Source organism: Peromyscus leucopus, chromosome 3, assembly GCF_004664715.2.
Source record: "Peromyscus leucopus breed LL Stock chromosome 3, UCI_PerLeu_2.1, whole genome shotgun sequence".
Classification (NCBI taxonomy): Eukaryota; Metazoa; Chordata; class Mammalia; order Rodentia; family Cricetidae; genus Peromyscus; species Peromyscus leucopus.
Window position 1 is genome coordinate 50,626,240 of NC_051065.1, and position 16,662 is coordinate 50,642,901.

At 39.1% G+C, this 16,662-nt stretch overlaps 1 protein-coding gene across 5 annotated transcripts in view; it reads right to left on the minus strand.

Annotated features, from left to right (window-relative positions):
- Nucleotides 1-1,353: 1,353 nt before the first annotated feature.
- Akr1d1 (aldo-keto reductase family 1 member D1) overlaps nt 1,354-16,662 on the minus strand; it is a 66,462-nt gene continuing 51,153 nt past the window's right edge. For all 5 annotated transcript variants that reach the window (XM_037203650.1, XM_037203649.1, XM_037203648.1 and 2 more), the window contains 5 exons: nt 11,915-12,037; nt 9,106-9,215; nt 8,179-8,344; nt 4,901-4,983; nt 1,354-2,833 (listed from right to left, as the gene is read on the minus strand). In XM_037203650.1, coding sequence (XP_037059545.1) covers nt 2,791-2,833; nt 4,901-4,983; nt 8,179-8,344; nt 9,106-9,215; nt 11,915-12,037 — 525 coding nt within the window. In that variant the 3' untranslated portion in view covers nt 1,354-2,790. The remainder of the gene's footprint in view (nt 2,834-4,900; nt 4,984-8,178; nt 8,345-9,105; nt 9,216-11,914; nt 12,038-16,662) is intronic.

Below are 16,662 nucleotides of genomic sequence, written 5' to 3' on the forward strand. Positions count from 1 at the left end.
CACGGTTTTTTATAGGCCTTGAGAACATGAACCTACCTCTGTCACTTCTCCTTTCTTCCCACTCCTTCCTTTTTCCCCTTAAGCATTGAACCTAGGGTTTCTCACATGGTAGTCAAGCACTCAGTGATATCCCAGACCTCCTTTTACTTTCAATTTTTAAGACAAAAATCTCACTAAGTTGCAGGCTGGCTTTGAACTTGTGTTCCTCCTGCCTCAGGCTACCCAACAGCTGAGACTATATGCCTGTGTGTGCCATTAGGCCTGGCTTCATGGTAGTTCTCTCATCACCTTAACCAACTCTGTCACTGATGATCTATTGAAATCGTTGATATGTTTTCACTTTGTATTCATATGAGAATGATACTTCTACATTTTTAAAAATTTTGCTTTGATTGTTTTCTATCATTATTGTATGCAACTGGTGAACCTGTATGTTCAGGGCTGTATTGTTTGGTACGGGGACTCTGACATGATGGAAGCAGTCTGACCCCATCTTAATTAATCATAGATATCATGACCATTTTCAAATAATATCATGTTCTGAGTCACTGGTATTGGAGAAAATTATAAAGGCCACTCCATGTAGTTAAAAGGAAGATTTATTTAGTGGATGACTTACAAATGAAGGAATGGATAGGTGGCGGGGGTCTGGGGAAGCTGTATCGCAATCCAGCGGTGTTCTCTGGAGCTCTGCACAGTCAATCTCCACCGTCCAGGGTCCAGGCGCAGAGAGCGCGCCCAGAGAGAGCACTCGCCCATCCAGTTCTCGGGTTTCCAGCACCTCCCCTCACCCCGCCTCGTAGGCGTGACAGTTGCCAGAGTCTCAATGGGGGTTGGAACTTCCAGATCCAAGCTGGAATGGCTACCCACTACACACTGGAGTTTGAGATTTCAACATTAACTTTGGGTGGGGCAGGAAGAGACATATTTTATACCATAATAGAAGTAGGAGAAGAATTGACATACAGAGGTTCATGTCAGGTGATTATTCTTTCCAGACTTCCCTATTTTCTATCTCCAACTCTTTTTCCTCCATCTTTTCTATAATTAAGACAGAAGTTACCCTCTTTTGATTCAGGAATAAGTTCCTTGACAAATGGTGAGGACTCCTTTTAAAGTATCTACCTCTTAGAAATGGTTTGACAGATGTTAAGTCTAGCTCTGCCTCCACATGATATGCCCCCATGAAGAAACCAAAAGGGCTCTGACAACAGGGATGGACTCAGATCTATTATTCTGTACCCTTCTTCTCTTCTCAAAGCTAAAAGCACAGCAGGAACTTGACCTCAGGCCCTTTCAATTTACTTTGATGAAGATGCTTCTTCCAACCTTAGGAACAAAACAGAGATCATGTAGTAGAGCAAATCGTCATACTTTATTAATCTTGTAAATAAAATATTTTTCAGAGAACAGCATTGTTAACATTAATAATGGGAAAAATAATTCATGTAATCACATTTTTAACTCATAATTTCTCAAAAATTTCTCTTTGGGCCATTCAATTTTATCTGTCAATACTGGAAATATATGATTTTTGAAGAATTCCCTCACCCTTTGAAAGTGATCTAATATAAACAAATATACTTTATTTTTCTAGTTAAATTAAAACTAGATACAATTGTAATCATTTAATTTACTTCTTAAAAATGTATATAAAATAAAATTATCCATGTTCTTTTAGAACTTGTAACTTCATCAAAATATATTCTTAAGCCTTTCTAAAAGCAGTTTTTAAAGACCTTATCTTCTAGTATTTCTCAAATCTTCCTTTAAAATTTTATTCATTTAAAATCACCATCTTTAGACCATTTTGAGTTTAAAAAGCTTGCTTTGTATATGTTGGTTGTTTCTAGCCACTTTACATGATAGTTTTCTTGATGAATGTGGGCAAGAATGATTATAACAGAGTACAAGTACTGCTTACCAGTCATGTGGAAGCTCAGGCCCTTAAAAATGTAATAGAGATCATGGGTTCAGAATTCAAGTCTGGTATCAGATGCATAGCAAGTCTATGGGCAGTCTGGATTACATGAAACCCAGTCTCAACTCCCCACCACCCTGAATAACAAAAAATTTAAGAAAGAATCAATACTTTTCATCTTTCAAGCACAATAAAAGCCGAATGGGCACACTGGATGGAGACAAATAATAGAAGAATCATTATGGTTTTGCTAGTTGGCCCCACCCCACCCTCACTGGGGTCTCCAGCATGCCAGGCAAGCACTCCAGCATGACCCTACAACCCTCGCACAACCTACTGTATATTTTTTCTTTAAGACTTTTCTAGACTTCTAGTTATCTCTGTACTCAAGGTGTGTTAATAATGGCATGTGAATTTCTGTCTTGGCTGTGTCTGTCTTGCAACCAATGGCCCAAACCTTCAGGAGGTCAAGGTCATGGTCAACATCTGGAAGCATGCCAGCTATAAACTTCTTTCCTGTCCTGCCAAAGGCTAAATAATGCAGACTTCCTATAATAGTTTCATATTCATGAGTTAGAATTTGCTTTTATATGCCACTTTTGAAGTAAAGTTTAATGTTTTCCATCAACAACCTATAAGACATCCATCTAAAAATACTAGCAAAGCATTTTCAAAGAACTTTTTAGATAGATTAAATCGTTTTTTTTCTTCATCAGAGCTAAGTTGAGTTCATACTATACAAAAATTAAGCATGGTGTGTTTTATTCAACTTCTTCTGAGGATAGTAAGATCTCATATACTTGGAGAGGATTACCCAGCTCAAGCTCCTGAATGAGAGGGAAAAAACTCTTTTGAAGAACTGTCGATGTTCAGTATTCATCATAAAATGGGTATTCAGGATGGTTACTCCACCTGCCAAGACAATCCCCCAAGAGGAAGACAGTTTACTCTAATGGTGGCACAACTGTGTTAACCAACATCTTTTGATACGGTCATTCTCTTGCCCCTTTTGTTTCTACTCATTTACCCTTTGTTTCTCCTGCATTTCCTTCTCGTCTCCCCTTAAGTCAGCACCTTTCCATGATGCGAGCATGCACATAGTAGGCAAGGAAAGGCTGGCTGCAGCTACAACCAACCACAAATAACAAAGGTCAGAATGTCTATAATAGTTAGGAGTGCATGTATTTCTGTCATGGAACATAGCCAAGATTTAGCTCTCTGCAACTACCACAAAAATATAAAACAAACAGGGCTCTCCAATGTCAGAGGTCAACAAAAGAGCATTAGAGAAAAGTCATGGCCCAGGATCTCTCAAAGACACAGTTATTTTTTTTAAATTAATAATCTTTGTATCACTTTGTTGATTTTCTAATTGTTTTCTGCAATAATGAGTCATATTCCCCCTTGTATTGTTAAAACTTGTATTAAATATTTCAAATGTAAATCAAACAATGTTGTTAGTAAAAGAAAATCAATAGAATGGTAGATTCAGCCCATATTATTATTCCTTCTTAACTTAATGATATTTTTAAGTAGAAATAACATACCTCCAAGAGCTATTGATTAACTTAAAGCTTATTTTCCAGTAAGTTGTTATGTGTATTTGTGTTTCTCATGTATTTTGAAGCTGGGTGGTATCTTTACATGCCAAGCAATTGTCTCCCTTGAAAATTCACATCAAGGAGCTGTTTTATTATAGTAATCCAGAAAATCAATACCAGTCTATCCAGAATGCTTTCTAACTCACAAAGAGTAGTGAGATCAATTGTGTTCCAACTCTATGCATTATCTTAATGGGTGATGTCTAACTCCTTACTTAAAGAGAAGACCAAATGAAGAAAGTGACTGCCAACATGGCTTGAGAAATCAGAAAGAATAATGGGAAATGATGAACAAAAAAAATGTGTGCATACAAATACACATTGGACTATCTGTATATAAGCCACATCAGTTCTAGTTAAAAAAAAAAAAAACCCTGCAATGTTTAGGTAATAGAGGGCTACTTTGGTGTCTTGGCTGAACTTGACAACATCTTTACATGGTGTGAAAAGGTCTTATAGAAAAGGTAGCTGATAGGCAGAGCTGAGATCTCTAAATCATTTTTAAAAGATTTATTTTATTATTTTTTATGTGTATGGGTGTTTTGGCTTCATGTATGTAGATGCTGGGAATTGAACCCAGATCTTTTGGAAGAGCAGCCAGTATTCTTTGCCACGGAGCCATCTCTCCAGTCCTATTTATTTATGTATTTATTTTTGAAGACAAGGTCTTCAGTATGTAGCCCTGGCTGGCCTGGAACTCACTAGGTAGACCTAGCTACCCTTGAACTCACAGAGAAACCTTCTGAGGGCTGGGATTTAAGGCATGTACCATCACACCCAGTTTATTTATTTAGTTTTATTTATGTGTATGTGTGGGTGTTAATTTATGTGCACCATGTGCATGTAGGTACATTTGCAGGCCGGAAGAGGGCTTTGGATCCCTTGGAACTGGAGCTATTGGTGATTGTGTGCAGCCTGATATGGGTACTGGGAACTGAACCCAGGTCCTCAAAAGAGCAGCAAGTGGTCGTAATTACTAAGTCATCTTTCTAACTCCAAAACCCTAAATCTTACAAGCAAGAAAGTATTTGACTAAAACTCTAGGTTTTGGTTCACAACCTGATATTCCTTCTGTACTATACAAGCAGGTCTCTCCCAGAATTTTTTTAAAAAATAAATTTGCCCCAATTTGGATATTGCTTTGATTTTTAGTTAGAAGTAAATAATGTTACTTCAGAATTTGTATTGTTGTAGTAGCAGGTGAAGTGTGAAGGGTTAATTCTCCTTGTCTCCATGTCATGCCTTTACCTAGGTGTGTCTACTATTCAGAACACGCGGCTGATACCTCATTCTGGTGTTTCTATGGGCATAGGTGAGGTTACACAGGAGCCTCATTGGTTAACATGGGACAAGCACTACCTGATCCTAGGACACTTACATGAGCAACTCCACAAAGCGGACATTTTTATTCAAGGCGGCAATGTCCTTCATTTCTTCTTCAGTGAGAGAAAAGTCAAAGATCTGAAATAATAGACACAGAAGACAGGTCGTTTGTGAAGGTGGGTCAAGCTTGGACCTAGGGAGTGGAAACATCAAGGGAGAATCTCAGGTTGGGCTTTCTGTAAGAGAGCCAGCATCTCCTCAAGTGTCTGGGAGAGCTGGGCTCCTGTATGTGTGCATTTGTGGTGCAGGAGAGAGGAGGTTAAGGGACAGGTTGACTTTCTGCTCTGACCTTTGTCTTGGAAGCCGTTCTACTTGGGGACCACTCAGACTTACTGAACAGTATGCATTTAAGGCATCTAATATTCTACATGTGAAGAATTCTTATTCTTTTCACATAAAATATTGGATGTTTTTTATTCTAGACTATTGCCATCTCACACACTGAAAAAAAATTTTCCTAGTCTTTAAATTTGCTTATTCTTTTAATACTATTTCTACTACTGCTCCTGCTCCTGCTCCTGCTCCTGCTCCTGCTCCTGCTCCTGCTCCTGCTCCTGCTCCTGCTCCTGCTCCTGCTCCTGCTCCTACTATGATGTTTTGAGGCAGGGTCTTGTTTTGCAACTCAAGCTGGTCTGGAACTTGCTAGGTCTCTCGGGCCAGCCTCGACCTCATGATCCTCTTGCTTCAGCCTCCTGAGTGTTGGGATCACAGGTGTGCTCCATTATTTCAGCTTCTTTCATCATCTTAAATATTTATTTTCAGTTTTGTTACCATTTCTTTTCTGTTTCTCCCATTTATTTATTCAGTCTGTGTATATATGTACGTCGGTACACATGTGTCATGGCTCACAAGTGGAGGTCAGAAGGTAACTTGCAGGAACTGGTTCTCTCTTTCTATCATGTGGCCTCTGGGGATTGGACTTAGGTTGTCAGTTCTTATTTATTTGTTTGTTTGTTTAGATAGGGTTACTCCATGAAGCCCTGGCTGTCCTGGAACTTGCTTTGTAGAGAAGACTGGCCTTGAACTTAGAGATTCACTTGCCTTATTTTTTTTTCAATTTTTTTAGACAGGGTTTCTCTGTGTAACCACCCTGGCTATCCTGTAACTCACTCTGTAGACCAGGCTGGCCTCAAACTCAGAGATCTACCTGCCTCTGTCTCCAAGTGCTGAGATTAAAGATGTGCACCACTACTGCTTGGCATTTTTTTCTAGATTGTATACTTTGTTTATATTCTCATTTTATAATTATTCTGTATTAGCATTTAATATTTTATTTTCACTTCCATTTTAATATTTAATCTGTTTATAATTTTTAATTATGTAAGTAGTATGCAAATCTATGCTCTTTGCATATGCATAGATACTATGGAATAATAGACATGTATGGGATGAAAAGGAGGAGGTTCCTCTTCATTCACCATCCTACTTTATGTCTCTTTCCAGGTACTAAACGTGGTAGAATAAAATGCAGCATATAAATGTAGCAAACTATCTTCCTTATATATTAGTGGTCCTTGTGATATGTTCTGTGAAAATATATAGGTAACCTTATTTTTATTCATTTACTTTTCCTAGAATATAATAAATACACTTACTTAACTGCTCCTCCACAGATCATTTACAATTACTCTTTTCAGAGAATTCTTTTCTTTGGTTATTTATTACCCAGATATTGAAGTTCATAAAATAATATAAAGAATTAAAATATTGAGTTGCAGGGCCTGGAGAGATGGTTCAGTGGTTTAGAGCACTTGTTGCTCTTGCAGAGGACCCAGGTTCTATTCCCAGTACCCACATGGTGGCTCCCAACCATCTATACCTCCAATTCTAGGGGATATGACAGCCTCTTCTGGCCTCTGCAGGTACCAGGCATGTACATAGTGCACATACATATATACACACAGGCAAAACACTGATACATATAAAACAGAATAACAAAATCTAAAAAAAAAATTAAATTTTTTAAATTTAAACTATTAGCCCAAAAAGAGTCCTTCCACAGATTTACTCTTTGCTCACAGCAGGCCAGTCTGTACTCCGTGGCTCTACCATGGTTCCTAGTGACAAAGTGAAGCAGGCTTTGTAAGGATACAGATTTTATGAAGTCAATAATGAGAGAAGGTTTGAAGATTTATTTTAATTATAGGCACAATATTTCCTAAATAAGCTCAAGGGTAATTTAAAATTCTACAATGACAGGCATATATATTGAAGAAAAGAAGAGCCAAGATTAAAATTCCCCTCCAGATGAAAATTGTTCTCTTTAGGATCATTCTATAAAAGTGTATGAAATACAGAATTCTGTGTTGTATGTCACATAAATTTGTCAAATGTCTTTTAAAAAGCCAGCACTGGTTCTGTTTCTTCTAGGATTCGGTGCACTAGGCAACTAGAACCTACATTTTGCTGTGACTCAAATAAGTTCATGTATTTTTATAAATTCTGCTTTTTAACTTCAAGATAAACTTCCAAATTCTCCCTTTCTATGTTGTTTCTAATCATTTTCCTTGTTCAAAGTGGCCTTTTTTTATTTCATGGCACAAATTATCTTATGTGAATGGAGATTTCATACTATGAAATTAAATCCTTAACTGCCAGGTAATCAATCATACCTGTAATCTGAGGATTTCTAAGGTGGAGGTAGAGTTCAAAGGACAAGAGTTCAAACCCATCCTCAGCTACACAGATGGTTTGAGGCCAGCATGGACTACATGTGACACTATCACGAAACCCAAACCTACAAACCAAACTCTAGCTATTGTTCTCAAGACCTACATGTCACTGAGTTTCCCATCAGAATAAATGTTTCAAGAAAGAGAGAGTGTCAACTTTATGAAATGTGTTTGAAATCTTTGACCCCACAAGGACTGAGAATGAAGTACTGGAGTTACTCATGCAGAAGTCCTCGGTGACCCTGAGGACATAGTCTGCCAGGGTGAAATCTCAGTTTTAATGGGTCTAAGAAAATAAGGGAAGTGAGCTGAGAGCCGATTTTCCTTTCAAGAGGTTAGCTGTAAACAGAAAGAGAGCAGTGGAAATGGCCAGAGAAACTGAGTCTACATTGGCTGTAAGTTTATAAGTTTGGAAGTCCATCTATTGTGGGAGTTACACAGACAGAGAAGTGTTTGATGCTCAGGACACAGAAGGGGAGTATGAGAGACTGATGACATGGAGGAGCTACTGGATGTAGGTCATCACACTTTCCAAGAACATTCTCTAGGAGCGACAGCGGACACCACCATCCTTTCACATTTCCAAAGGTAATTCTCTTACCTGAAAGTTTTCTTGGATCCTTTTGTGATTAAAGCTTTTAGGGATGACAACCATCCCTCGCTGGATGTTGAAACGCAGCGCAATTTGAGCTGCTGTCTTGTTATACTTCTTCCCCAGTGAGATTAAAAGTTCATCCTTTAACAAGGATGGAGAAGATACATTCACCCTTGGAAAAAAAGAAAATATATGTCATCTTCAAATGAGAGGCTAGAGTTCATCAGTCACCCTACTATTGTCCCCATTCATTTGGTCCCTGCTAGGACATTCAAGTTACCTATAGTTAATTTCTCTGGTGTAAGGAATTATGGAATGAAGAGTTGCCTTTAGCATGAGAAGATCAAGAAAGGTAGGTGGGTGGGCTGATACAGAGGACAAATATATACACATATAATACACACACACACACACACACACACACACACACCAAGCTTGCTCTCTTTATGTGTGTGAATGTGGGGTGAAGAATCTAACAGAGAGCTTTGTCTGAAGCAGACATATAGGGAAATGCAAAAAGACTAGGTAGAAGAAAGTAGCTCAACTCTTGCTATCAGGGTAGACATTTTCCTAAAGCTCCTTGGAGTTCATCAAAGGTATTGCCACTGTGGACTGAACTGGACTGAATTCAACAACTCCAAAGCTTTCAGAACACAGTCACAGAAACCCTGTCTAACAATACTTCAACATTTACTGAGTTTCTTACATATCAGGTGGCAACAGGAAATGCCATACATTCAGTGAAATCACCAGGTAATGTCTCAGTGAGGAAGGTATCGTGAGCTTTCATCTGTTTCTGGAGATCTTGACTTGAAAAAGCCATTTCTTGAAGATCTCACAGCCAGAGTCCCTCTGTTTAGCCAATTCCCTCTTGTTTTGTGCCCTATCCACACGGAAGGAGATTCTTCATGAAGAGAATACAGCATTGCTTACCAGCTTGGGTTCCGACAGGTCCCCAAAGGACTATATGCAACAATAACAATGTCGTGCTGCTGGCAAAACTTCCAGAGTTTCGCTTGGGTAAAATATGGGTGGCACTCCACCTGTGTTGTTCCATGAGAGAGCAGGGAATAAAATTAAGGCCCATAATCAAATGCAGTTCTACATAGCTTGTCAAAAATTATTTAGGGGCTGGTGACATGGCTCAGTGGGCAAAGGCCCTTGTCCCCAAGTCTTGTGACCTGAGTTCAGTCCCTTAGATCCACATGGTGGAAGGAGAGAACCAACTCCTGCACATTGTCCTCTGACCTCCACATACATTGTGTGGCACATATACACATACTAGTAAGAAATGCAATGGAAAAAACTTAAACCCACAAATAAGATTGCTATCCAGAAAGGCTGAACCAATGTGCACTCACAGATACTCTCTATCCCTTGCTTAGAGGAACATTGTAAAAAATACATGAAACAAAATTTGATAGTTTTTTAAAAGATTTGTGTTAGTCCCGCCTATACTTCTTGTCTGGCTATTGGCCAATCAGTGTTTTATTTATATAGAGTGATATCCACAGCACTTCCCCTTTTCTTCTTTTTCAAAAAAGAAGGTTTTAACTTTAACACAGTAAAATTACATATAACAAAACAATTATCAAGCAAGAATTGCAGTTACAATATTAAAGAAGATACCCTATCTATCTTATATTTGTGAGTCTAAGGCTTTATATCTAACCCATCTTTTATCATAACTGAGGAAATTATAACTATCTAGTCTTTAACCACATCAAAGACCTCAGAAGGATATAATACTACCTGAGAAATGGGAGAAGGATGTAAGCAACTTTCGAGCATCTTGCAGAGTAGACAGAGACAGCTGTCAGCCTAGCTCAGTTGGTAGAGCATGAGACTCTTAATCTCAGGGTCGTGGGTTCATGCCCCACATTGGGCACCATTTGTAACTGGAGAATTTCTCTCCAGCTCCTGCCAAGTCCCACCAGTCCCGGAGCCCACTTATAAAATAAACACACAGACTCTTACATTATTTAAACTGCTTGGCCATTAGCTCAGGCCTATCATTGTCTAGCTCTTACTCTTACATTTAGCCCATTTCTATTAATCTATACTTTGCCACGTGGCTCGTGGCTTATTGGTACCTTACATCTTCCTTGTCCTGGCAGTGGCTCCAGCAGTCTCTCCCTTCCCTTCCTGTTTCCTCAATTCTTCTCTCTGTTAGTCCCACCTATACTTCCTGTCTGGCTATTGGCCAATCAGTGTTTTATTTATATAGAGTGATGTCCAGAGCAGATTTGTTTTATGTGTATGAGTATTTTGCCTGAATGTATGTGAGTACACCTCAGGTTTGCAGTACCCATAGAGGCCAAAAGACAGTGCTGGACTCCCTGGAATTGAATTTACAAATGGTTGTGAGCCACCATGTGGGTGCTGGGAACCAAACCTTGGTCCTCTGCAAAAGCAATAAGTACTTATAACCACTGAGCCATTACTTCAGTACCAAGTCTGACATAAATGTGTTTACATGTAATAGAGCATCACATTTAAATCAAGCTTTCTCTAACAGTGAGTTGAACATTTCACCCATGTCTTGGGAATAGTTTTCTGTGAATTCCCATCTGTTTATTTTGCTAATTTTCTGTTGAATCTTTGAACTTTTTCCCCCATCAAGTACTTTAGTTCATCTTTGTCTTTTAATTCATAAACATATGGATTCTTTTATTTCACTTAAAATACGTCATTGTCTATTTCTGTTTGCATTTTGTTTCTAGCGGTTTTCCCCTTGGTTTTAGGGACTTTGCCTAGGGCCTTGTGCATGCTAGATGAACATGTTACCTCTCAGCTACACTGATCCAACTTTTCCTTATGATTTTTCATAGCTTCTTTTTCTATCCATTGTTCCAGAAAACTAAATTCTTCCACTGTCTTTACAAATGATTTCTGTCTTCTAACCTTGGAGCGTGCTGTGAGGCAAAGCCCACTTGTTTCTAGACAGCCAGCCATTTTTCTCCGACTGTTGGAAGAGTCTTGCCTCTGCCATTAGCTTGTGCGGCTTCATTTTAGAGTAAGTTTTTTTATTATATCTTTGCCAGCCACTAAGTATTTGTTTTCTTCTATTAGTTTGCATCTTGGTTCACATGCCATCCTTCCTATGTTACCTAGTTTTTGAGAGAGGGTATTGTTATTTGTTGGTCTCGAACTCCTGGCCTGAACAGATCTTCCTACCTCAGCTTCCTGAGCTGTGCATTATTTTAAATGTTCTATATTATGCCTTGATTTGGCAAATCTTATTTCCTTTCTATTACTTTTCTTCAAAAAACCTCTTTGTTTACATCTGCCTGGATCTGAGTTTTCAAAATGGCTTAAACTTCTTTTGTTTTGTTTCTTTGAGACCGGCTTTTGCTCTGTCGCCCAGGCTGGTCTCAAACTCCCCTACACCAGCCTCCCCAGGTGTGCTCACCACACCTGACTGGCTTTTTTTGAGACAAGGTCTTACTCTGTCACGTCAAGACTGGCCTTGAACCGCTGTGCAGCTTGGACTGGCACCTAACCCGTTGCGTAACCCAGGCTGGCCTTATAGTCACGATCCTCCTGCCTTAGCCCCCAAATGCAGGGCCTTTTTCTTAAAAGATATAAGTTGAAAGAAGTGAAATGATTGACCTAGAGTCTTAGACTGTGATTTCTGTGGAACACCCGGAAGACTTCCTACTGCAAAGTCCAGGAACCTTGTTATCACTTAAAAATTTCCCTGGGTGCCTCTCCTCACTCAGTGAAAGTCCCTCTGTTGTACCTGGTTGGTGACTGGCTTGTACTTGAGTCCTGGCTTGTTCAAGATGAGCTCCAGCTGCCTGCGGTTAAAATTGGATACCCCGAGGGATTTCGCCAAGCCAGCATCTTTGCAAGCTTCCAGTGCCTGCAGGGCAAGTGCCAACAGTCAACAAAGAGGCTCTCATGAAGCAAGGATGGATGTGTACAGTGCACACCTACCACCCCCAAAGAGACACGTGATATAAAAACCCAAACAAAAGAAAATGCATTTTGACAAATTCTAATACATGCACATGCTAGCAAAATAATTCACCCTATGCATTTTTAAACACCTTCAGTAGAGAGCCGAAAAATGTCTAACATCCAGCTCTCCAGGACAGGCCAGTTTGTGGCATTTGTCAATTCCTATGGTGTCACCTCATCACCAGGCTGTACTCAAGCTAGCTGAGTGACATTCCTGACCACAGGACTCGAAAGAGATTTGCAGAGTAAGATTTTGCAAGCTGGCATGAGCTAGTTTCAGCACACCATTAAGAAGATCATCTCTCCCCCATCAACACGTCAGGCCCTTCTCCTGCAATCTTGAGGTCATATTTTATGGATCGGCTTCAGCATTCCCTAATCTGGTCCACTGACAGGGGTGTTGTGTTAGGGCATCACCATACAATTTCTGTAACTACGTAACAATTCTAAGTTTATTTTTTGATGGGGCTGGAGAGATGGCTCCTAGGAGACCCATAGTCATTGCCCAGCATCCATGTCACACAGCTCACAGCTGCTTGTCACTCCAGCCCTCTTCTGGCTTCTGCAGGCATGGCATATGCTCATGCAGGAACAAAGAAAAATCACTGAAATAGTATTCTTTGAAAATAAATGTATATATCTTCCTCATCATATCGCCTCCTGTTCTTTTTTCTAAGTTCTTTGAGGCATTACAGATATTTGTATTTTCATATAAATTTTAACAGTATTTTTTTTTTATTTCAGTGAGTGTTTTTTACTAGGATTGTATCGAATCTTTAGATGAGTTTGGGGAGAATTAACATCATAACATATTGAATATTAAAAGATGTGATATATTTCTCCACTCATTTAGATCTTTGATTTCTTTTAGTTATACACTATAGTTTTTAATGTTGAAAGCTTATGCATGTTTTATCAAATTTCTATCTAAATATTTAATATTGCCTTTTCAAAGGTTCAATTTCTAATTGTGTGAGGCTAGCATATGGATTGCATATAGTTGGTTTTATTTCCTTTTTTGTCTTATGAATTATTTATATGTGTTTCTCTGTTCCTAAATATTTGATGTTTTCTCAGACATCTTTTTGTTCTTGCTTTCAGATTTCATTTCAGCTTAATAAGACCACACAGATTGCACATTTAGAATACTTAAAAATACTGAACTGTTTTGCGGATGAGAAAACATCATTATGTCACAGTTTCCACTGGGACTAGAGAAGTAGTGTTCTGTTTTGTGGGGTTTTTATGTTTGTTTGCTTGCTTTTGTTGTTTGTTTTAAGAACTTATTTGTACCAGGCTTTTTTGGAAGGGGGCACTAACAAGCTCCCAAATCATGACACAGAGACTACGAGACTACTTGTTAGTTATAAATGCTCGGCCTAGCTTAGGCTTGTTTCTGGTTAGCTCTTTTAACTTAAATTAACCTGATTCTCTTTATCTGCCCTTTGCTTCAGGGCATTTTACTTTTCTTTCTGTCTGTATACCATACTCTCACTGCTTCTTGTGTCTACCAGCTGGAGGCTGCCTGGCTGGCCCCAGGTGCCTCCTTTGTTCTCTCCCCTCTTCTTCTTCTCTCATTCTTTCTTAGCCTAGATTTCTCCTCCTATTTATTCTCTCTCTCTGCCAGCCTGCCTATCCTTTTTCCTGCCTAGCTATTGGCCATTCAGCTTTTTATTAGACCAATCAGGTGCCTTAGGCAGGCAAGGTGAAACAAATACTACACATCTTTTTATAATTAAACAAATGCAGCATAAGCATATGTAACACATCTTTACACAGTATAAGTAATATTCTGAAGCATAAGCAATGTAACATATCTTTGCCGAGTTAAAATAATATTTCACAATACTTATTCATTTCTATTTATGAGTATCGGTGTTTTGCCTGCACACATGTCTGAGCATTGCATGTGTGCAGTGTCCACAGAGGCCAAAAGAATGCATCAGACCTTCTAGAACTGGAGTTATAGACAGTTGTGAGGTGCCATATGGGTGCTGTGAACCAAACCTGGGTCCTCAGCAAGAGGAACAAGTGCTCTCCATCACTGAGCCATTTCTCCAGGCCCTCTGCTCTATTTTGGTGTAGTGCTCTGTGAGTGTAAATTATGTCAAAAGGGTTACTGTGCATGAATCTCAGAAATCCTACAGATTTTATGTATGGTTATTATCTTAATCAGTAAGAGGCTTTGAAATCTTTAATCATAAACATGGACTACTCACTTTCTCTTTTCTGTTGTTTTAGTGTAGGCTTCATGCCTAAACTTATTTTTAGAAGTTGAAATAGCCACCCAAATTTCTTTGGATTAAAGCTGATTTCATACATTTTTTCCTATAGTTTTTTTTCTAGTGACATGCTTGTGTCTTTTTATTTAAAATTGTGTTACACACACACACACACACACACACACACACACACTTTGTAATGGGACTTGAATTTTTGCATTTTGGCAAACTCTACCTTTACAATGAAGTGCTTACACTACCCATATTCTATGATTATTGACATCCCTAAGATTTCCAGATGGGTATTCATTTTCTTTTTCATATGTTTATTTCCTTTCTTTTTTGTTTTTGTTTTTTGAGACAGGGTTTCTCTGTGTAGCTTTGTGCCTTTCCTGGATCTTGCTCTGTAGACCAGGCTGGCCTCGAACTCACAGAGATCCACCTGGCTCTGCCTTCCGAGTGCCGGGATTAAAGACATGTGCCACCACTGCCCGGCCTTATTTCATTTCTTTTCCTGTATTCTTTTCAATTGATTACTTTTTATTATTCTAGTTTATTTCCTTTATTGATGTATTTACTATATTCCGGGAGATTTAATCTTTTTTTCCCACCAAAGTATTTCTTCTTGATATTCTGAAACCTCATTATAAACATTGTGGGAATGTGAAAGAAATGCGTTGCATTTTCTATTCAATGGTTAAATAAGACAAGGGAAACACCATGTTTAAAGACAACTGTAAAAATACCATTTAGCAAAAAAATCTCTTCCCAGGTCAGCATTTTCCTGAAATCAAAATATATGTTCAAGGTTACATTCTGTGTAAGGTTGCATTCTGCTTATCAATTGCTCACTAACGTTTAAGTCAACCAATCGCATAAAAATGTGAGGCTGGGCCGGGCGGTGGTGACACACGTCTTTAATCCCGGCACTCGGGAGGCAGAGCCAGGTGGATCTCTGTGAGTTCGAGGCCAGCCTGGGCTACAGAGTGAGTTCCAGGAAAGAAGCAAAGCTACACAGAGAACCCTGTCTCAGGAAAAAAAAATGTGAGGCTGGGTCTGACCTCGTCCATTGGAAGAGGTTCAGGACCCTTTGAGTTGAGGCTAAAGCTGGTATGGTTGCTTACTTGGTTTAGCACCAACATACCCCTCTGCAGAAGGAACAATTTTTGCATTGCTGAAATATCTCAGATTATGTGGTCATTTTCTTGAGACCCCAGACCCATCCCCAGCACCATACCATGTAGGCATGGGCTTCCTTCTTCTTTTGTACACTATGACCTGCTCAGTGTCTTTCTCTCTTCAAATATTGCCATTTTATCCACTTCCTCTTAGCTGGGAATTTTAACTTTAGTCTTTCTATTGCTTAACATTCCATTTCATATGGAAGTGTTTGTTTGTTTGTTGTTGTTTTCCCTCTTTTTTATACTAGGGGATTTCCTCATTCTGAGTCTTAAATTCTCTACTCTTTCTAGCTTTTGGCTGTTTTTAATATGTATTCTCATGGGTCTTATTGTGTTTTTAAATGTTTCCTTGTTAGTATTTTGGCTTGATTGCTTAAGTGCTATGCATGTAGCTGATACTTCTTTTTAATGTCTCTTAATACAAAGCTTCTTAGTTCTCTGTTCTGTTTATGTTGGGATATATCATGGAGGTAAATTTTCTTCTAAAGCAAACATCTTACTACTTAGAGTCATGAACTCCTTTTCTTTTCTAGGCTGCCCCCATAGAAGGGGTTGCCAGGCCCTCAGGCTCATCACAACAACAAAGCCAGGCTGTGGGGTCCCACAGAGACTCCATAGTGTGGCCTTATTTCATCTTGACTCAAGGTCAGAGAGTCCAAGCTTGTTTTGCCACAAGGCTGCAAAATAGGATGTTTTGGCCAAATGTGTGGTTACCAGGTGTATTATACCTCAAGGCATAATTACAGGATGTTTTGCTGTAAGGCGGGCTACTAGATGTTTTGAGAATTAAGGAAGTGTTTACACTTGTCTGTACTTTGTACCTTGAACCGTGCTGTCCTTGAGAGGGGGAGGTTTTTTGCTTCTCCCCTTGCTGGTGTATAAAAAGCCCATGAGGAATAAACTCAGGTCAACTGTGGTATTGACCAAGAACCCTCCCCATGCTATTCTGTGTCTCTGTCTTTTTCTTTTCCACCTCTATTTTTCATACCTATTATTTCTTAATTCTTACTCCTCCCTTCCAGGACTGTGCAATAGTCAGGTGGGACCCAGCACCAGTATATGGTCTTTTGATACCTGGATAAGCTCCAGGTATCAAAAACTGTTCCTCTGGTGCATGAGCTGCC